This window comes from Octopus bimaculoides, chromosome 1 (genome assembly GCF_046866305.1).
Source record: "Octopus bimaculoides isolate indiv1 chromosome 1, ASM4686630v1, whole genome shotgun sequence".
In the NCBI taxonomy this organism is placed as follows: Eukaryota; Metazoa; Mollusca; class Cephalopoda; order Octopoda; family Octopodidae; genus Octopus; species Octopus bimaculoides.
This window is the reverse complement of record NC_142928.1, coordinates 188,224,143-188,247,706: the sequence shown is the minus strand read 5'-3', so window position 1 is coordinate 188,247,706 and position 23,564 is coordinate 188,224,143. Positions and strand designations below refer to the sequence as shown.

The 23,564-nt window shown below is 35.3% G+C and overlaps 1 protein-coding gene across 3 annotated transcripts in view; it reads left to right on the top strand.

The window, feature by feature from the left end:
• LOC106877945 (uncharacterized) overlaps positions 1–22,566 on the top strand; it is a 114,115-nt gene extending 91,549 nt beyond the window's left edge. Inside the window, exons 7-19 of one of the 3 annotated variants that reach the window (XM_089364042.1) lie at positions 1,480–1,786; positions 3,574–3,686; positions 4,191–4,251; positions 10,229–10,292; positions 10,531–10,679; positions 10,771–10,896; positions 11,718–11,856; positions 13,299–13,603; positions 14,543–14,650; positions 15,738–15,996; positions 18,076–18,182; positions 19,410–19,532; positions 21,902–22,566. In XM_089364042.1, coding sequence (XP_089220168.1) covers positions 1,480–1,786; positions 3,574–3,686; positions 4,191–4,251; positions 10,229–10,292; positions 10,531–10,679; positions 10,771–10,896; positions 11,718–11,856; positions 13,299–13,603; positions 14,543–14,650; positions 15,738–15,996; positions 18,076–18,182; positions 19,410–19,532; positions 21,902–22,033 — 1,993 coding nt within the window. In that variant the 3' untranslated portion in view covers positions 22,034–22,566. The remainder of the gene's footprint in view (positions 1–1,479; positions 1,787–3,573; positions 3,687–4,190; positions 4,252–10,228; positions 10,293–10,530; positions 10,680–10,770; positions 10,897–11,717; positions 11,857–13,298; positions 13,604–14,542; positions 14,651–15,737; positions 15,997–18,075; positions 18,183–19,409; positions 19,533–21,901) is intronic. The other 2 variants (XM_089364054.1, XM_089364049.1) reach the window with 2 other exon arrangements.
• Positions 22,567–23,564: the final 998 nt, after the last annotated feature.

The following is a 23,564-nucleotide window of genomic DNA, read 5'->3' as shown; positions in this document are numbered from 1 at the left end:
CAAGGTCAGCTTTGCCTTTTGTCTTTTCAGGGTTGATAAAATAAAGTACTAGACAAGTACTGGAGTTGATTATTCTCTTTTTGGAAGAAACCAGTTGTGATCATACCTGGAGAGGGATGGGTTCCACCAAGTCCAAATTGTCATCATGGCATCTGTGTGCTCCATTAAAGAGTTGAGAGCCCTTAGCTTGGCATTGCATTCCACCAATCTTAATTACCATATAGACGTGTCATGGAGAAAAACTGTTCATGATTGTAATTGGTTGAAATACTGCATAACCAGTTTGTAGTTCATTAACTTCAAGTGCTGGACTGAAGTCTTTCTTTAGCGAGTGTTATAAAATAGAAGATGGGCTCCAGATGACTAAGTTTGTAGCTTGTTCTCCAGACCAGCTGTTTCAATAATGTTTACTAATACTAATGGAGAAATGGTGTGAGAATTACAGCTTCCATTGGTACTTTGTTAGAAATTTATTTCCTGGTTAGAGAAAACAAAAGCTTTGTAGTTTTGTGGAAAGTTGCAAACAAGCTACAAAAGGCAAAGTTGTCAGAAAATAAAGTCTGTCATAGTATTTTCAGTTGGTGTGGTTCAGTTCAAAAGAAGATGAAGCGCTAATTGCAGTAAACTATCTCCTGTAATATTGAATATTACAGTAGATTTAGCTTCTAGTTAGTGAAGCCACCAGTTTTCAGGATTATATTACCACCAAATAACATCTAGCATCTTCATGCTTGCTATATTCTGCCATTAGAATTTGGAAGCTGAAAATATTCCAATAGTAGAAGATAAACTTTCGAGAATTAAGTTCATAAAATAATCTCATTGCCCTTATAAATGGCTCTGTTGAATTTCTGACATTATATAATCATTGTTTTTACTTCCCCATTCTGACATGGGTTAGATGGATCTTTCTGGGGCAGTGTCTTTTTACAACCAGAGACCCTTCCAGATACTAACACTTTCATTTGCCTTCTATGACAGCAGGTACATGGTGTACCTTTTCTAAAAACTGGGTTATATGTGGTTCGCACATGCCCACTTGAAAAAACATTCCAAAAGGGTTTTATATTTCAGGTTCATAGATGTTGTGGTCAACATTTTTTCAAAAAAGTTTACTCAAGGGAAGTTCTCTTTAGTTGTTCATACTTTCAAGAATTACACAGATTAAGTAAGAACTGATATAATTTTTTGGGAGCAAAATCTGAGTTTGAAGATTAGAATATTTCACTATTTATACAAATATTTTTCTAGGATGTTTGTTTTACTAACTAGTTTGAGCAAGTGATTTTTATTTTTAATACTACTAATTAAAAATGTGAAAATAATGTAAAGTGTTTTTTTAAAATTTTTTTTTGCAAAATGGTCTAAAATTGATTAGCTTCGTTTGGGTTTTTATTTTATTGTATAGTGTATACTAAACACATTTTGATTTTCTGTATGACTGATAATTAAGCTCCTTTTAAATCTTTTTCTTTGCAGGTCTGTGTCGTCTCATTCAAGCAACCGAAGATCTCGTTCTCATTCCTCTCGGTCTAGATCTCGGTCGTCTTCGAGTAGTTCACGGAAGGAACCTGACATGAAGTCTTCAGAAGCTCGAGCCCGATCAAGATCTGCATCTTCGAGATCCCGTTCAGCATCCCGCTCCCGATCATGGTCAAACTCGGCTTCATCACGGTCTCCTTCACGGTCTAGATCTCGATCCCGATCCCCATCCCATTCCAGATCCAGCTCCGTTTCTAGCTCACCTGCAAAGAAAAAGACACCCACAAAGTCTTCAGAGGAACAGGTATTTAAAATTGTGTGTATAATTAGTTTAGTAATTAATTTAAAATACCAGGTAATCTAGAAATAGGAATACCCCTAAATTTCTTTTATATGAATATCTTCATAGTAATATTTGTGTTGACTAGGACTTTTACAATAAATTTGAGACCTTACAGTATTGTGGCCCCTTTCCCATCAGTAAATGTTCTCTTGTTATTCTTAAACTTTAAAATAATAACCTCAATTTAACAGTGAGTAATGGTGTATAAAATAACTAGTATAAACACTATAATTTTTAAGACTTCTACTCCATACTGGTTGGCTTAGATGGTTATATAGTTCCCTGCCTTAACTAAATACTTACTTGTACTGGTGGCGGCATTCACCCAGGGGTGTTGAGCCAGCTCTGATCAATGCATGTTTGGTGTTTCAGTGAGAATTCAAGTTCACACGTGGCTCCTGATCACATGTATACTCACACACACACACGATCTGTCATCTTGTCGACTGTTGCAGAAGATTCACTGACCAAGTTACCGCCATTTATCAGAGCAGACATAGCCTGGGTTTGAAGCAGCATGCTTTAACAAACGCTAAGGGGTGCTTTACTCCCAGTGGCCTTCCAGCACACTGGACACCAACCTGGAATTTCTGAGGGCTCTTGCTATTGCTAGGTACTTGTTGAACCTACACTGGGTTCATTTGTCCTTTTGATAGGTCTTGTTTTTAATCCTGGTGGGTCTCTAGCAACTCTCCTCACCAGGCAAGCTTAATGGGAGTGCCAGTTTAGTTGCTGACGACCTGAGCATGCAACAAGTTGTACTAGATTCCATGTTATTAGTAGCATTTATAAGAGGACTCACAAGTAACCTGACACCCTACCAATGTGATGGTGTCTTGGCAGAAATATTAGGATGATTTTTTGATTTAGATCATACAAAAATTGACATATTTTCCTCAATAAAATAAAGATTTTCATGTTTTGTGTCAAATCACTCAACTGTAGTCTTTCACCCCCCCCCCCCCTATGTCAATGTAAGAAATGAATTTTTACTGTTGCAATTATTATTGCCATTTTTCTTGTTTTAGATAGCTTCCCATTTTGTCTTACAGTGGATTTTATTAATCCAAAGTTCAGATATAGAATCTTTTGGCCTTTTCTTTCCCAGTTAAATATTGATTTAACCCTTCTGCACATTAATTTCATGAGTAGGCTGTTCAGTTCATCGAATCAACTGAAATGCTTGTAACTGATGGAGTGCCACTGGAATAACAATGTTACTTTTTTTTTTTTATAGCCACAGTTTCAAGTTCTATTTGACTGTGTGACACCTTGGGCAAGTTTCTTCATGGGTTTTCAATGCCTTGTGAGTGGAATTGGTAGACAGAAACTTTGTGGAAGCCCATAGTGTGTGTGTGAGAATGTTCATTTATCATTCCTTTGTATGGAATTGTTAATCAAAAACCACCCTCAATCTCATATTGATAAGAAGTGGAATAAGAAAAAGATCCTTTGCTTGGAAACAAGGTACTGGTTATTAATAGGAAGGGTGCTTGGCTGTGAAACATTGTCCCAATAATGAGTATTCATCTAACCCATACTAGCATGCAAAAAAAAAAAAAACAGAAAACCTGGAGTTGATCAAACAAGGATTGCTATTGTTTGGTGACAGAATTTAGATTTAAAGCATTGAACTGACTAAAGTTATAAAATCTATATCAATAATTATAATACTTCTAATGATAATATTAATGATAGAAGTGATAGTAATATTCCATTTAATGTGATGACATTTTACTCCATTTCAGGATAAAAAAGAAGTAAATGAAACTGAGGAAATTGTTACTAATGTAGCAGTTCCGAGTTGTGAAATGAAAAAAAATAAACGAGATGAAGTTATCTCCCCTGCCGCTGCTGATAGGTTAGTTTTGTGGCTGTGGTTCGTTGTGAAAACACTTGGCCACATCCTGGATAGTTTTGTATTTTTTTTCCCTTTTCTTTCAATTAAAAAAATTCATATGATGGACAAAAAAAAAAAAAAAAAAAAAATCTGTTGTAAACTAATATCTGCTGGATTTTGTGTCATTAATGTAATGTGTAAGATTCAAAAGCTGTAGTGTGAAGTATTAGCCTGTGTATATATTCTCAACACTGATTTAGTTTTAGTAAGTCATTAGTATTCTTTGATTGTTACCTTTATTTTCTGGCTGACAATTTCAGCTGATGTTTTAAGATCAATTTTTAAATTTAGAGGAATTTTGTTTATAGAATGTGTTACAATGATTGATATCTAATTGATTGGGAATTGATATCTCACGAGGTGACACTACTGCTGAGCAGAATCTTTGTACTATAATCTAGACTGGTTGTGTTGACTGCTTGTGACTTTCTGTGCTGATGTCAATTTACTCAATTTGTGTTTTAGTGATGTAGAGAGTGAACCCCAGCAACCGAAAGAGGAAGTGGCAGCAAATGAAAATAACGAGGTAAAGTTGTCAATTATTAATGTATTCTTAAATTTATATGTCTATATTCTTTGGGAGAGGATACTGTTTTGATTAATGTCCATTACAATTAGACAAAAAAGCCCATCATATTTTCTAGTTAGTCCTTTAGCTTTGTATACATTCCCAGCTCAAATTTTGACTTGTTTGATTGCTGTTTGCACTATTTCACTTTATTGTCAAAGTGTGATGCATGTTATTTTCTCATGTATTGTAAGAAAGAAAGAACTTGGAAAGAAACCATTTTTTTTTTTTTTTTTCGTTAAGACCTGAATCTATCCTGACATTAACTGGCCATCACGTTTTAGTTCCTCTTTACGTTAAAGTAGATCTCATGATCACGGGGAATTAGTCACAAAATGGAAAAGTAAAACAGAAGAGAAATTTTTCCAAGATGATCAAAGTGAAAATACTTTGCATCCTTTTAAAAAAAACTTTTATTAAATATTAAAAGTGATACATTTTTTACTCGTTGATGTTGAATATGCATTGCTATGTAAATTTAAATTCAAAATTTTGCCTGAAGATTTAATTAAACAAATATTGTACACAGAAAGATCTTAACTATTTCTTTAAAACAATTGTTTTAATTTTAATTCTAAGTTATTATTCTCTGAAACATTGGAAATCTGCTCATCTGATTGATGAGAAATACACTTGAACTTTTTATTTAATGAAATTGTTGATATTAGGCTGTTTGAAACAAATATTCTGCAAGATTGTGTTTAATAATGATTTTATTTATTTTTTTTTTGTTTCCTAGATATTATTTACATAAAAATTTACAAATTTACAGTTTTCAAACATTTTAAATTTTATTTTAAATGCTTTTGTTTATCTCCCATTTCCTATTTGAGAATATTTGTATATTTGAGTGTGGATGTATGTATGTGTGTTTTATGTTGCTTGTAATATTTATTTGCTAATAGTTTGTTTTTTTTTAAATCAAAGAATTAGATTTGAACTTAGTGAATCCCAAATTACTTTCTAATTGTAAAAAATAATTTCAATAATATCTTTCTAAACTAAATATTAAATATAAATATGCGTTAAAATGCTAATTATAACTATATATTAAATATATATTTGTGGTAAAATTTGTAATTATAATTATAACATGATAAAAGATTAAAGTTTTGAAAACGAATGTAGTCAGTGTTTCTGAGTGAAAGCTGATTACATACTTCCTCTGGTATCTGAAATGATAAGCAAAATGTATTACGGTTTAGTCTAATTCACATTGAAACGTAATAATTAGAAAAGTTTTTTTGTTAAAAATTTTTTAACTTTTGCTGAAGATAAATCATCTTGTGTTACTGTAGTTGTTGAAATCAGCTACTTCTGATTACAAATGAGCATCTTCAGTACTATGGAAGAAATATTGCAGTCCAGAAAATGTCGAAAAAATATTGCTCTCTAGCATGGAGTTTGACATAAAACTGACTTTTATGTAACAAGGTGTAGTCAAGGTTTCATGTTATGAAACTCCAGGTTTTGGCAAGAATTTCACGAGTGCAACACTTCTGTAATGTAAGGGAAGCCTGTATTCAGTATTTTATTATGTGAATTGAATATGATGTAGAAGCGAACAGGTCAACTGGATAAAGTATTGAACAACTTGCTAAGAGTTTTGAGTTCAAATCTGCTGTTGGGTAGATGACTTTATTTCATATGTTAGCTTAACCTTGATCAGTAAATGATGTATAGATCTCTGATCATGTTATACAAATAAGTGGCTGTATGAATAAAGATTTATATGCTTAATGATTTGTAAAATATTTTGATTGTTAGAAATAGCAATTAATAAACCATTAGTGATAAATGAAATTACTTTTATTACTTATAAAAATGGTGTTGAAATAAGTCTTGCAGCCAGTTTTGTTGAATAAACTTTATTGAGTCATTTCAGAGAGATATTAATACTTCTGCTTGATTCTTTTACTCTTTGAAATAATTAGACTAAGTTACCAACTCTGTAAATTCTAGTTTTAATTACACCAAAAAAATTGTCTACAACAATATAAATTTGATAGTTTTGTAATATATATATACTTTAAAAATATTTTTATTTGTTTTTTTTTTTTTTTACTGACTCAAATGTATGTTGTAAAAACTGGTTAGTTAAATATTAAATATTTCTTTTGCATTCCTGTAGCCATTTATAAAAACTAAATTTTTAAATAGAACAATTTCATAGAATTTAATATAAGTTGATTAGATTAACAGTGAGAATAGAATTTACATAGTGTAATATAATATCGGAAATTCAGTAGTTTTAATTAAGTAGCTTTCTAAATATTGTGAATGTTAAAAGCTTTTTTTTTATTTAATTTTATTTAGTATTGTCTTGATTTAGTGTTTGTTTTTACAAATCTTGAGTTTTGGTAAAAGGAAATGTATGTTTTGTTTTGAGTCTGGGAAAAATTTTAAGATATTTGATGCCAAGGATAAGAGCTGATTGTCCTTAGCTTTTTTTTGACACAGTTCCTCCCCAGTGTTTAATTTCACCTTACTATCTCCTCAATGCAATAGAGAATTGCAAATCTGTGAGCTGCTGAAGGGCGAACGCCAACACTGATGTCAACATCAGCCACTTGTAGCCATTGGTCTCACCTGATATGCGCTCTCCAGCCTTAACTCATGACACCCTGAAAAGGAAGATGTGGGGAAAATTCATCTGAAGCAAGAGAATATCGCTGCCAAAAGGAGGAGTGTTGTTTTGCAGTCATCGATATATCATCATTCTGCCAGATGGAAAAATCTCTTCAATGCTGAATATTGTTACCATGGCATTTTCTTTATTGAACTTTTCTACGTTTCATTGAAACTTGAAATCATTTTGAAAGAGAGGCATATTGCCAGAACTTCTCGTGAGAGAATTACCATGTTTATCACCATTGGAACAATATTCAAAGGATTTATGCAATACCTAAGGATTTTACCAATTTCCATACTACTACTACTACTACTGATATTTAAACCACACAACCAGAATTGAAGTTGTTTCTTGAGATTGGTTCTAGATATTTCAGGTTGTCACTATATTCTACCTCTACACATCTCATATATGAACACATACACTTTCACTGTTTGAGTGAGAAGCCACCACCATAATTGGATCATAAATAGCATTTAAAAAAAAAAGCAAACATACAAAAAAACAACAACCTCAAAAGTTATTTGGAATTTTCTACATGCATCATGGAAAATATGCTAACATAAATAACAATCTCACATTTGCACACAATCATAATTTAATTGAACTTTCTAAATCAATCACTAATTGATTGATTTAGTTATTATTATTGACATTCTTTCTTCAGTAGTAGTTGGATCTGTTAACAGAATGCTGGCTCCACACTCAACAGCATTTTGTTGATTTTTGGTTACCAAAAACAGAAAAAAGAAAAAGAAAGGAAACCTGTGTATTGCAAACGTATCTCTTGGAAGCTACTAGAATTCAGGCTCTTTGGTTATTGGTACATTACCAATCTTCTGCTCTCCCAGAGTACCAACGTCATTTGTGGTTATTATTTCGTTTCATTGAGACTGGTGAAATACTGAAGTACACAACTTAACCAACACAAGGAAATCTGTGAATGTTCTTATTCTCAATTGAATGAATCAACTCGACTGACTGCTTGAATCAGCCATACTTATTATGTTGCAGTGAAATGTTTGATGCAACCATGCTACACCATCCTCATTGAATGTGTTCAACTTCTTGTTGTTCTACTCTTTAAGTTATTATGTTCCTCTGTTGTTATTCTAAAGACTTCGTTTATCAGAAGAATATTACTTTTTCACAACCATTTTGTTGAATTCATTGATAAATATATTTAAGCAGTGACATTCTCATAATTTTATACGATGTACTTCTTTCTTAGAAAGAACTGTTTGTAAAAGCATTAATGCATCTCCTGTCTCAGTATTCTGAAAACGTATTTAAAAAACAAAACAAAAGACAAAAAAAAAAAGAAAAAAACCGACACACCTTTCTTTCTTTAGTTCTTTACGAACATTTTCAAGAAGCTAGATTATCGATATCTCTGGTTGTTGTGTACAATCTTAAGCCCTGGTGGTTGGCAACTTTACTCATCGAAGATGCGGAACATCAAACTAGAAGAACGTGCACCAACTGATGAGAAAAATATTTTTACTTCCCATGCCCTTGAGTCATACCCAAAGATGTGATGATACTGCTGATGATGGTGACGATGATGACGGCGACAACTTCACCTGCCTGTGTCAGATGGCATGACATGTATGATGCTTCTCCTGCTGGGTTGTTTGTTCAATGTTACTGGAGGAGGAGGAGGAGGCTTAGAGCGTTCACTGAGGCTGGTATTTTGGCAGTGCCTAAACTGGGCAGCAATAACTTCAACATTTGCTCTCTTATTTTAGAAATATCTTCACTTTAGTATTTTCATAAAAATGTAAATTAGTTAAAAACCTAGCCATTTCTAATTATGTATACCTTTTAATATGTGTAAATCTTTTAATATCTAGCTTGTTTATTATTTAAAATTTCTTTGTTTGTTTTGAATGTATAGATCTTGAAGCTAATAACTTAAAATATATTACTATTAAAGCATATTTAATGTGATAACGTTCTAATTAGTACTTTTACTCTTTCACTTTTAATTTAACAGTGGAATGTTTATGTTAATTAGATTTCATAATTTATTACATATTGTCTCTAGTTTTAAAGATTTTATTAATTTAATATTTTAATGAAAATAATATGCCAAAAAGTAACATCCTTTATTAAAGCAATTTAAAAGTATCCAGACATCTCATAAATTAAGATTACTGTATATGAAAGGAAAAAAAGATAAAATTATTATGATAGAAATAGTCATTGAGATGGCTTTATATACGATTGTTTTCTTCAGTGACTTTTTAGAATTTTACATTAAATGTAAATTAATTACAGCTAAGCCGAGAAGCTGAAAAAGAAAACCCCCAAAACCTCTAACTTTGAAAATTACGGTTCTCAGTAATTCTTTGAATCTTTTGAGCAGCTACATTGATATCAGTCAGTATAGGCCTTTTTGATATAGAAAGTATTGACTGACGCTGTCACTACTTTGTGACTGTATTGATAACCTTTACCATGTGTTAGATCAGTACGTCTACTAAGATATCACTTAAGATATATATCTACTAAGATATTGCTTTCTGAGCCAAGGAGCTATTTAGTTGATAAAAAACAAAATGAGATGAGCATGAAGTTTGAAAATACAGTGTTGGTTTAAATTTATTTGGATAAAAAGAAAACAATATTTTTAGTATATTTGGTTATTATAGGCGGACGTTAAACAATGATTATAATTACATGATTAATACTTTGTACAGGGTGTTCAAAAAGTCTCTCCGCAGTGAAGTTTTTCCATCGTGCGCATCACCATGGCACTATTTCAAGAGTTTTTCGGTGAACGGATTATTTCGAAGGGACTTTGGCCACTAAGATCACCTGATTTAACACCGCCAGACTTTTTTTTTTCTGGGGAGCAAGTAAAGGATCAGTGTACAAGAATTGCCCGAAAACCATTAAATACTTACTGTGGAGAGACTTTTTGAACACCCTGTTTATGATTCCTATTTGAAAAAAAAAACCAAAAAACATTGCTCTTCTATTCGTTATTTATTTAATGACTACTTATCTTGAGATAAAAGGTTTTACTTCATGCTCCTAATATTGATGGTATTAGATAATTTTGATGGGGAATGTGTTCTACATTCCAGTGGTTGGAAGCAACGAAAATAAAGAGTAGACAGATAGTTAAGCAATTAATATTTCCTTTTTTCTTTTTTTTTTATGAATATTTTATATTCTGATGGATTAAAGTGATGAAAGAGCCACAAAAATGTTTCACCATGAGACATTATCTTATGTTAGTTTATTTTACTTTTTGTTTTTAATCTGAGTAAAAAATGTCAGCTGGTTGTCTTTCAGCAGGAGGAGGGACAGAAAAACCAAGATAATGATACCACTCAGCGTACATCTCTACAGTTGTCTCGTGAGTAAATTTAACCATTGTTTCTCTTTTTGGTTGTAATATGGTGAAGTAAAACAGGAATCTATGTGCAACGTTGTTTGCACATTCAGTATAACCTTACTTCAACTCACCAACTATATTCTTGATATGACAAATATCAACAGTTATATTTTTCATAAAAAAATAATTTTAAAAAATGTTTTTTTTAAATGGTTCTGTTCCTGTTGTTTTTAATTTTTCTGTTTATTTTGCGTTGTAGTTAAGTTGCAAAATGAAGAATCGAGTGATAAATGTGATGGGAAGGCTACAGCACCGGCTCCCTCTGCTGTACCACGTAAACGTAAATGGGGAACCAGTGCTAAACCCACCAAGTCAACGACAATAGATATTTCTACAGATTCCTTAAAGGTAACTTAAATATCTATGGTTTTGCTAAATATTGAGCAAAGAAAAAAATCTTTGTGAATTTTATCATATTGACTTACATTGATTATTTTAGGGTTTAATTCCTGACATAAAACCAAGTTCTATAAAAGAGGCTATATTAGATCTCAGCCACGATGAATGTTCGTTCTCTGACCACGAAGAAGAAAAAGTGGAAGTGAAGTTCCGAAGAACAGTACAGGTATGTATTATTTTATGGACCAATTGTATTATTTTGTATATTAGTTGTTTAATATATCATGTCCTCATCATTTAATGTCCATGCTGACATGGGGTTGGACAGTTTTACAGGAGCTGGGGAGCTGCACCAAGCTCCAGTTGTCTGTTTTGGCATGGTTTCTACAGCTGGATGCCCTTCTTAATGCCAGCCACTTCATAGAGTATTCTGAGGTGCTCTTATATGTGGTGCCAGCATGTGTGCTTTTAATGTGGCGCTAGCACAGATGGTTTTTATGTGGAACCAGTACCTGCAGGGCCATCAAGGCACCAGCACCCACGAGGTCAGCAAGTATTTTGTGTCTTTTGCAAAATTTTCACAATAATGTTTAGGCCATCATTGCTCAGTAACTGTGTATACTCAGCTCTGTGCTTGTGCACTTGAGACAGGAGAACTGAATTGTTTTTAATGGTGGGGTACTTTCCAGAATTCTCCACATTTCATATGACATACAGTCCAATAGAAAGAAGTTGCAAGAACTGATCTGCATCATCATCATTTAATGTCTGTTTCCCATACTGGTATAAGTTGGATTGTATGACAGGAGCTGGTAAGGCTGGGGATTGCACCAGGTTCCATTCTCCTTTCTGGCATGATTTCTTTGGTCAGTTGCCTTTCCTGATGCCAGCTACTTTACAGAGTGTACTGGATACATTTTATGTGGTACCAGCATCGGTACTTTTGACGTGGTACCAGCATGATTAATTGTATTACATTAGCATGTTGACATGCAGGAATTTAATTGGTGCAAGCTTCAGTGATTTTCTTTTTTTGTTGTTGATTAGATGAAAGAGGAAGAGGAGGAAGTTGAATTGGTCACTACTGCACGAGAAGTCTTAACTGATGCTGATTTGGAGGTTTCTTCTGAAGTTGCAGCTGCAGCACCAGTGCCCATTGCTGCGACTGCTGCACCAATTGAGAGAGGTAATATTAAAGCAAATATTTAGTAGACATTCAAGTTTTCTTTTCTACTCTAGGCACAAAACTCGAAATTTTTGGGGAGGGTCCCAGTCAATTAGACTGACCCAAGTATGCAACTGCTACTTAATTTATCAACCTTGAAAGGATGAAAGGCAAAGTCAACCTCGGCAGAATTTGAACTCAGAATGTAGCGGCAGACAAAATACCACTAAGCATTTTGCCCAGCATGCTAACATTTCTGCCACATTCAAGTTTTATTAATTAGCTGTGCTTACGGCAGTGGATTAGCAATTCTTCATGTTCTGAGTTTAAATTCTGCTGGGGTCAAATTTGTCTTCTGTTTCTCTGGAGTTGATAAAATAAAGTACCAGTCTATTGCTGGTGTTGATGGACCACCCCCATCAAAAAATTACTAACCTTGTACTTAAACTAGCAAAAAATAAGTGGGAATATCCTCTCTTTGGATTAGTGCTCCTTTAAGGTAGACTAAGGTTTCAGATGTTTATTATTTACTTCCATTAACCCCTTAGCATTTAAACTGGTTGTATCCACCCAAATAATCTACATGTATCATGCTTCAACTGGCTAGATCTAACCTCTTGCACTAACTCTACAATGTTATTCTAAAAATTAACAATCGCATCCTCAAAAACTCAAAGCTACAAGATAATCTATGTTTAATACAAAATAAAATGATAAATAATCCTTACATTTGACAGTAATCTGAATGTTGAAGGGTTAAATTAGTTATTCATAAATAAAATAAAAGTTAAATACTTGAATATAAATACAAGTTTGTAATCTAAATTTGCAGTTTGAGTATTTATACTGTTTACCAAAGACTTATATAATTCTTATTTGCTATTAAAACTCTTGTCTTAACATTATTGAATATTTGTGTTGTGCAAAGAGTATTGTGTTCTTTAACATTTTTGTTACTGTATTTATTTTGAGATGCTCTGTGTTTCTTCCAATTACTTTAAATGTAACAAAGAATTTAGTAAAATATCTTAGTTATCATTAAACTAGTGTTAGGAATATATATTGTGACTAAGGTTTGGTGGAAGATTTTAATTCAAAACTTCTGAAAACAAGACATTTATACTATAGAGCCAGAGTTGGTTTCAGCCAGTTTGGTAACGAAAGGGTTAGACTAAGTGAAGTTCTTCTTCTGTATCTAGTTTAGAAACATCTGTAAACTTGCATTAATATTTAAATAGCAAAATTTACATAAATTATTTTTGCATTATGGAAAGGCTGAGACACAGGAATTTCTTAATATTCAAAGCCAAAGTTTCTAAACTGTCATTCTATAAACAAAGCCACATTCTATAAACTGCTGGTGTAGAATAATGTTGCAACATATTAGTAGTATGCACTAAATACACAATACTGCACATAACATGACTCACTGTACTAATAACTTAACACTTGTATGTTTTCAGAACCTGTCACTCCAATAGTTGTTAACCAACAAGCCCCCGCTGTGGTAGTGACCAACAAAACTTTTACGTCCCCATTAACTGTTCGAAGGGTCAGCCATCAGCTGTCAATTACTGAACCCGAGGAACCAATGGCTGCACGGAGATCTCCATCACCTGCTCATAATCCAGTTAGTAAGATAGTGCATGTCCGAAATTTAGTTCGTCCTTTTACAATTGGTCAGTTAAAGGAACTTTTAAAACGAACTGGAGCAGTTGTGGAAAATGGTTTCTGGATAGACAAGATTAAATCCCATTGTTTTGCCAAGGTAGGTTTTTTTATTATTATTATTTACATATACCAGTCAAGTACTGGGGTCGATTTTATTGACTGATCCCCTACCAATCACCATCATCATCATTTAACATCTGTTTTTCATGTTGGCATGGTTGGATGGTTTGATAGGGGCAATGGTGAGCTGACGATGTTGTTGGGCTCCAGTATCTGCTTAAGCATGGTTTCTACAGGTGGATGCTCTTTCTAATGTCAACTATTTTACAGAGTGTATAGGGTGCTTTTTGACGTGACACTGGCAACAGTGGTTAACAAGTAACTTGCAAAACAAGACCTTCAGTTCAAATCCCATGAATGAAGCCAACATTGCCATTCATTCCTCCAGGGTCAAGGAAATAAAACTTCTGTCAAGTATTGAGGTTTTAGTATCAACTAATTATCTCCTTTGGAAATTGGCCTTGGAATTAAATTAGAGAAAAAACAAAATTATTATATGGTAGTAGACTGAGAATTATTAGTGTTTAACAAATTGTGGTTTATAGTCAAGATTCTTTGTCTTCTGAATTCAAATTCTGTGAAGATGAACTTTTATCTGTCATTAATCTTTTGGATTTGATAAAATAATGTACCAATCACATATGAAGGTCAGTTAAATTGATCTACTCCTGACGAATTTCTGGCCTTGTGCCTGTATTAGAAACTATTGCATATATTGTAATAAATTGAGCTTATTTTAGTCTTATAATTTATAATGACTTTTCAGGTTGTTTGATGTTTTAAAATTTGAAAAATGAAGTAAAATCATGAATTTTATTTTGAATAGATGCTATATTTTTACCTGCAAATAGTAAATATACATCTACTTGTAAAATTAGGAAATGTTAACTAAATATAAATAGCATACTTCTAAAATGACTCGAGAAAAATGTTCTCATTTCTTTTCTAATATATTCTGAATTATTTCTTTATTTAGTATGAAACAGAAGAACAAGCTATCCTAACCAGAAAAGCTCTACATGGAACCAAATGGCCATCTTCTAATCCAAAAATTTTGCGAGTAGAATATGCAACAGATGATGAGGTAAACTGAATTTTGATAGTTTTGCAACGTTTTTTAAAATCTTTTTAGAAGTAGTTTTAAATTCTTTTGTTATCATATTTCTGTTGAAGAGTAATGCCTTTCTGTTTCAATTAATTTTGAAAATAATGAAGAATTTTGTAAAATATCATTGTCATTATCAATCCTTTAGCATTCAGATTTCTTTGTCAAACGTAATGCTTATTTATTCGCATTGATCTGAGATTTCAGTGATCATCATTATCATCATCGTCGTTTAATGTCTGCTTTCCATGTTGGCATGGGTTGGACAGTTTGACAGAGGACTGGCAAGCCAGGAGGCTGCCCCAGGCTCCAATCTGATCTGGCAATGTTTCTATAGCTGGATGTCCCTCCTAATGCCAACCACTCCGAGAGTCTAGTGGGTGCTTTCTACGTGCCACTGGCATGGCAGACAGTCAGGCAGCACTGGCATTGACCATGCTTGGATGGTGCTTTTTATGTACCACCGGCACAGGTGCCAGTCAGGCAGAACTGGCATTAGTCACACTCGAATGGTGCTTCTTATGTGCCATCGGCATGGGTGCCAGTCAGACGGCACTGGCATTGGCCATGCTTCAATGGTACTTTTTACGTGCCACCAGCACAGGTGCCAGTCAGGTGTCACTGGTATTGGCCACACTTGAATGGTACTTTTTAAATGCCATCGGAACAGGTGCCAGTCGGGTAGCACTGGCATTAGTCACACTCGAATGGTGCTTCTTATGTGCCACCAGCATGGGTGCCAGTCATGTGGCACTGGCATAAGCAGAACGATATTTTCGGGTAAGTGTGATAGGCCAGATATGGTCAGTTTAAGATAAAATGAGCAGAATATTTTAACTGGATATGGCGATTTAAATGCTAAAGGATTAAGCTAGCATTTGTTTGGAATATAGATTAACATGAAATTCTGATGGAAGATTTAAATTTAAACCATTTAAAAAGTATCAAATGGGTTAATTAAAATAATTATTTGAAGCATTTTATTGAATCTTATTAGTTTTGATTGGGATATGATTTACTTGTGTATATGTTATGCATAGTTCTAACTTCTTGTCTTGCATTTCAGGTGAGTTACTATCGTTCCAAAGAGGAAGGCCCTCAGGACATTATCCGAGAAATCCAGCAAGATGTCAGTGTTAAAACAGTGAAATCGGCTGAGAAATCAGTGCGAGAAATGAAGAAGAAAGAAGATATTAAAAAAGTGAGAGAATGGGATCGTGGTAAGATGAGACGGCGGTCGAGGTCAGCGTCTTGTTCACAGTCTCGGTCAAGGTCCAGAGAAAGGAAAAAACGGGCACTAAGTGGAGAAAAAAGAGAAAAGAAAGGTAACTGATTTAACCCTTTCGTTACTAACCTGGCTGAAACCAACTTTGGCCCTATAGTATAAATGTCTTGTTTTCATAAGTTTTGAATTAAAATCTTCCACCAAACCGTAGTCACAATTTATGTTCCTAACACTAGCTTAATGATAACTAAGTTATTTTACTAAATTCTTTGTTATATTAAAAGTAATTAAAAGAAACACAGAGCATCTCAAAATAAATACAGTAATGAAAGGGTTAATATTATAGTTACACACACACAGAGCTTCTGATATCTTTCAGTCATTTTGCATCTTGTAATTATACTTAAGTCAGGGGTTCTCAACCATTTTTTATCTATGGATCCCTTGGATTCCAGTTTTACATTGGTGAATCCCCATAGCCATTTGATGTTTAAATAATACTTTTACAGATAATTCTTTCAGAAGTCTTAAGTTTTATTTTGTTTTTCACATGTTCACTTGTGTAAGTTAGCAACAGCACTCTCTGAGAAAACATGTTTTAGCAGCCAGGAACATGTTGTAAAGCATTAGAGAAAGAAACCTAGTTGTTTCTTGTAATAAATATGTCTGGATCCCTCAAATACTATGTGGACTCCCAATTTGTTATTTTCTTGCATGGACTCCCTAAAATTTTATACGGACCTCCAGGAGTCATAAGGGTTTCAGTTAGATATACAGGTCTTCCTTTGTAGTTATACTTTCAGAATATATTTTTAATAACATTAGACATTGTGGTTTGAAGTATGGACCAAAATGAAATATATATGGCAGGCCATTTCATAGTTTAGCTCCTTATACTGGAATGACGTCTGGATTCTTCATGTCAGTTGTTTTGCTTTAGAGTCTCTTGTGAATAGGTATTCTGTTCCTGTATTAATAAAAAGATCTCCATCAGTTGGGTCATTTGGTTGAACAACTGTATTACCTGTTTGTTGAGTTAGCATGTAAGTGGTTGAGTATTCCACAGACATGTTTACCATTAAAGTAATCCTCCACTACAGTTGTGTAGTGTGACACTATTGTGACAATACTGTGCCTTTGGATTGCAGTAAGCATCCCTCTGACAAGCTTCTGCACGGTTTCCTACCAATTTCACTCAAAAAGGCTTGGGTTGACTCGAGGCAAGAGTAAAAGTCATTTGCCCAAGATGCCATAGAGTGAGATTGAACCTAGGAGCTTGTGATTGCAAAGCGAACTTCTTAACCATTCACTACATGTACAGGTGTGGTGTTTGGTTCCCATGTGATTAGTGATTTATTTTTTCAGGCTATATTTCATCATCATTTATTGTCTGTTTTCCATGCTGGTATGGGTTAGACAGGAGCTGGCAAGGCCAAGAGCTGCTCCAGGTTTCATAGTCTGTTTTGGCTTCATTTCTACAACTGAATGCCCTTTATCTGCCAGCCATTTTACAGTGTGTACTGGGTGCTTTTTACACTATCACCATTGCTCTTTACGTGGCCCCATCACCATTGCTCTTTATGTGGAACCATCACCATTGCTCTTTATGTGGCCCCATCACCAGTGCTTTTTACGTGGCCCCATCACCAGTGCTCTTTACATGGCACCATCACCAGTGCTCTTTACGTGGCACCATCACCAGTGCTCTTTACATGGCCCCGTCACCATCACCAGTTGCTTTTTACGTGGCCCCCACCACCAGTGTTCTTTACGTGGCACCATCACCAGTGCTCTTTACGTGGCCCCATCACCAGTGCTCTTTCCGTGGCCCCATCACCAGTGCTCTTTACATGGCCCTGTCACCATCACCAGTGCTTTTTAGGTGTTAGGGAGCGAAATGTGGGTGGGAGGTGAAAGTTGACAGGGCAGAGCCCTTTATGAACTGGCATTACCAAGGTGGTTTTAGACTGTCAGTTCTCTTGTGGTGGGGTGGCTCCTCTTGAGTACAGCAATGCGCCACATATCTCCTTCTTCTATCATCTCCTTCATAAGCCTTGATATTTTGAGATTGGCTTTCACTGCTGTGTCCCAGTCTTCCTGGTTTTCCAAAAGTTTGAGATGACATTCTCTAGATAGATTTCTGTAGTTATTTTATTTTTTTTGTTTTATTGTTTTGCAGAAAAGAAAGTAATAGAAGAAGAAGCCCCTGCCAAATTACTAGATGATTTATTTAGGAAAACCAAAGCTGTTCCGTGTATATACTGGTTGCCACTAACAGAAAGTCAGGTAAGAATATTCTTGTCTCTCTTTATCTCCAGTTTCAGTTATTGGACTGCGGCCATGCTTGAAGGGTTTAGTTGAACAAATTTACTCCAGTACATTTTTTTTTTAACACATTTATTCCATCAGTCCCCTTTGCTGAACTGCTAATTTAATGGGGATGTGAACAAACTGACGCTAGTTGTCAAGGTGGGGTTTGAGGCCAAACACAACCACACACACACACACATGACAGGCTTCCACACAGTTTTTGTTATTCAGATTTGCTCATAAGGCATTGGTCAACCTGGGATTATAGTGGAAGGCATTTGTCCAGTTGAATTGAACCTGAAGCCATGTGACTGTAAAACAAGCATTTTAGCCACACCCACGTGCCTGTGCCGATGAAATATATAATTATTTTAATTGTAGGAAAGCCAAATCAATGTTGTTTGTGTTTCCATAAATGAAGATCATTTATTTCGTATCACATACAAAACTTATGCAATTTATGCAGCACATGCTATAAAATTAGCATTTCATCATCATCATTGTCATCTTCATTCAGTGTTTGTTTCCTATGCTGGCATGGGTTGGACGGTTTGACAGGAGCTGGCAAGCTGGGGAGCTGCTCCAGGCTCCAGTTGTCTGTTTTGGCATGATTTCTACAGCTGGATGCCCTTCCTAACACCAACCACTTTTACAAACTGTACTGCATGCTTAGTGTGGCTCCGAGCCTTACCAGCTCCTGCCAAACTGTCCAGTCCATGCCAGCTGGGAAAACAGACATTAAATGATGATGATGATGATGAAGAATTTCTATTTACCTTGTGATGAAATATGCTGGAATTAACGATATTGATGACATCACAAGACTACAAGATTTATCATGGTTAGAATTATTTGTTTCATGTTACATGGTTTCAGGGTTCTGCTGGTGTTAAGAAGGGCATCCAGCTGGAAAAATCCCTGCCAAAACAGGCACAGTAGCCTAGGGTAGTTTTTCTACTTGGCCAGCTCCTGTTAACCATCCTACTCATGCACGCATGGAAGATGGATGTTGATGATGAAGGGTGTGGTGGTTTGAGATTATCATAACCTCTGTCCAATGAAATTATGTGACCGAGAATGTTACTGTTCACGAATATCCTGTAGGAACTGGAGTCAGGGTGACCGAGGAACTTGATTGGTTAATATATGGTGTCTCTTTTGTTAATGTTTCCATGAAACTAAAGGTGACCAATTGTTGCTTAGATTGCAGATCGAGAAAGAGAACGGCGACAACGGCAATTAGAACGAGAACAGAGGCGAAGAGAGTTAGAGAAGGAAGAAGAAGCAGAACGTAAAAAGAGAAGAGAGATGGAAGAAAAACGAAAAGTAAAGTATTCAATTTCTATATAATGATGATGGTAATCCTTTCTACTATTGGCACAAGGCCTGAAATTTTTTTTGGGTGGGGGTGCTAGTCGATTACATCAACCCCAGTGTTTCAGTGGTACTAAATTTATCAATCCTGAAAGGATGAAAAGCAAAGTTGACCTCGGTGGAATTTGAACTCAGAACGTAAAGATGGATGACATGCTGCTTAGCATTCTGCCAGCGCTTGCCGTCTTCAATAATAATAATAATAATAATAATAATAATAATTATCATCTTTTTTACTCTAGGCACAAGGCCTGCACTTTTTGGGGAGGAGGGCCAATTGATTAGATCAACCCCAGTACACAGCTGGTACTTAATTTACTGACCACAAAAGGATGAAAGGCAAAGTTGACCTCGGTGGAATTTGAACTCAGAACGTAAAGATGGATGACATGCTGCTTAGCATTTCGCCCGGCGTGCTAACAATTCTGCCATCGTTCAATAATAATAATAATAATAATAATAATAATAATAAGGCTTGATACCAATGCACCTAGGTTGCATCCAACCATGCCACTTTCATTGAATTTACGGTCCACGCAGTGATGACAGTTTACATAAATAAACAGTGCACACTTTAAAGCGGTTGACGTAAATATACGCCAAACCATTGTCGTGTGTTAATTGCTGATCTTGGCTGAGATGAATACCGTTGGTGTAACCTAATTGCCTGATAGAAAAAGCCCATTGCCATGGGGTTAAGCTTTTCAATAATTAAACCACTTTTCTTCAGTGAGCAACATATGTCCAGAGAAGAACGTTAGTGTCGCAACTTACAGGGTGACCCCAAAAAAACAACCCATAAAAATTTTATTAAATCCTACAAAGGTCCAGCAAATTTCAAAAGAAATTTGCTGGACTTTGGTCTGTGTACGATCATTCCCTTTGCATAAATGTCATGCTCTTTTCAAAATATGCTCCAAATGGCATACGTTGCACAAACACTTGCATACGTCATGCAAGATTGTCAATTACTCAAACACTTTCCTCTGGGGATTTCCCTGATTTCTGCTGTGATTGTTGTCTTCAGTTCACCAATCGTTTGAGGGAGTGTTCTGATAAGCATTATCCTTGAGATAACCCCGCAGATAAGAATCTGGTGGGGTTCAAGTCCGGTGAATGTGGTGCCCACTCAACGTCACACACTTCCTGCTGATCAGTCTCTTCTGAAATCGTTGTCTCGCCCGAAATCGTTGTCTCGCCCAGGCTAGGGAGTTATTTGATGCGATGGGAGTGGCCCCATCTTGCTGTAACCACCGCTCATCTCGATCTATCCCTCTGCATCGTTTTATTCAAAAGTTTGTGGGCTCGGTTTTTTTTGGGTCACCCTGTATATATGTGTGTTAGTATATATATATATATATATATATATATACACATACACATACAGGGTGACCCCAAAAAAACCGTAGTGTAATAATGACACCCATTACTCATATTCTCATTCTGAATATATTCGACGCAGTAAATAGTTTCTGCGGATATATTCCTGGAATTAGTGCGCCAAAACGAAGACTTTTGAACTTTACCATTAAGCTGTAATTAGCAGAACCATATGCACGCGCACACATGGCGGTGGGCAACTATGTATACGATTCTGAAAATTGCTGCTACATTACAAATCAGGCTGATGAGGAATAGACAAATGGTAAGAATTTGTTAAATCCGAAACCTGGTTCCTGTTTAATAATGATTTTTTTTTAGGTGATTTTAAATGTCTTGCCCGCTCACGTTTTTGGTATGCTGCTATATTTCATGTTGAGAACTTTTTAGGTCTTAATAGACACAAAATGTGATCTATTTCTAGCGCATTAATTGTCCACGTTAGTGGTCGACGTTATTTTTAAAATATATATAGATGTATATATATATATATATATATATATATATATATATATATATATATGTGTGTGTGTGTGTGTGTGTGTGTGTGTGTGTGTGTGTGTGTGTGTGTGTGTGTATACACACACACACACACACAATAAAAGACACAGGAGACAATGGAAAAGACAGAGATAGAAGTGCAGGGTAAAACAAATTCTTGTTAAGTAATCCTTAAAAGTAGTTGAAGACCCGTTTTGCTGGAACCACTGTTCATCTCAATCTATCCCTCTGCATCATCCCAGTGATGCCCAAAACTTGTGGGTTCTGTTTTTTTTTTGTTTTTTTTGGTGGGTGGGGGTCACCCTGTATTCTAGACTGAAAAGATCTTCGGTGTTAGTTGGTTGAGTAAAGAAATAGAGATTTTGGTTTGTAATTTTATGAGGATGTTTTCTGTTTCTGTGACATTTATGTAACATCAAGCTTTTTGTACCTCCTTTCAGGAACGACCAGAACGAAGCAGCGATAAAAGAGGTGGCAGTTCCGATCGAGCACGGAAAGATAAAAGGGAAGAAAACTGGCGTCCGAACCGGAGACCGTCAAGTCGGAGTCGAAGTCGCAGTCGACGACACTAACTTATCCATTACCTAGATAATTCTTCCAGATCCGAATGTTGAATTATTTACAGGTGAATTGTTCGACCAACTAGTCACCTGTCCTTTGTACAGCAATAAATAAAAAAAAAGACTTGATTTTCCACTCATTTGTACATAACCTCATACTAGAGCTGGCATTTGAATGGCAGTTGCTCTCTTTCTCTCTCTCTCTGCATTTTATTTAAGACAGACGACTTCAATGTTGTAAGGAATGAAATTAATGCAATTCCTTTGATATTTTGTCAGATTTTCACCAAATTTCCGTTCTTTCAACATTGTTGTTTGAAACGAAGGAAGGTGCAAAAAACAAACTGTTAACACAATTAAAGCACATTTAGGATGGTCAAGCAAAATTGGCCGACTGAAATTGTTTCAGTTTTGAACTGGTGTTGGTGAAGATTTTGTTTTGGCTGACCTAAATATTTTGTACACAACTTTAGATCTTCAATTGAAGGTCTCTTATCTTTTGAAGAGTGTGATAAAATGTTCTCTTTTTTAAAAAAAAAACAATTATCTTGTGTTGTTTTTCTTTCTTGTTTAAAATATTTCTTTTATAATTTTTTTTCTTCTTCTTCCTTTAATTCAGAGAAATGTTTTCTTAAAAGAATTCCTTTCTTGAAATTGGAAAATTTGTTTCAGTGCTTCTGGTTCCCTTACTGCCTATATTCTCATATCATGTCATCATCGTCAAATGTCTTTTGCATGCACATAAGTCTAGTTACTCGGTTTCCATGGCATATTCCCTCTGTTGCAGGGTTGAAGGCTGGCAGGTTTTAAGGGGAGGGTACCGCCAACACAAATACTTGATTGCTACTTTATTTTATCAACCTCTGAAGATGAAAGGAAGGGTTTATCAGAGTTGTGTGAGATCTGCAATGCTGTATGGAAGTGAGACATGGTGTCTGTGGGAAAGTGAAATGGCAATTTTGAGAAGGACCGAGAGAGCAATGTGTGGTGTGAAACTATTGGATAAAAGGCGGGCTGAGGACTTCATGATGGGGATGCTGGAGTTGGAGGAATCGGTGGAACAGCTGGCAAGGGCGAATAGAGTGCGGTGGTATGGGTATGTGTTGAGGAGGAACGAGGATCATGTTCGGAGGAGAGTTCTTGAGTTTAAAGTGAATAAACTGTAAAAGCAAGGTTGACTGAAGAAAATGTGGAGGAGGAGATTAGGAGGGTTGGCTTGAGGAGAGAGGACGCCCCAAACTGGGCAAGATGGTGTGAGAGCAGTTGCTGTAAGAGTGAGGTAGATCCGGCCATCCCGTTAACGGGGACAAACCTGGATTTAAAATATTGGAATTCATCATGGTCATTATCATGAGGGGGATAAAAAGCAAAGTTGGTCTTGTGGGATTTCAGTTCTGAATGTAAAGAGCAGGAAGAAATGCCGCTAAGCATTTTGTTTGGATGTGCCAGCATGGAGGAAAATGGATGTTGTCATGAAAATTGATGGATGCTGGTTCATACCTTTTAAATTCTGTAACCATATATTGTTTTTACATCTGGAAAA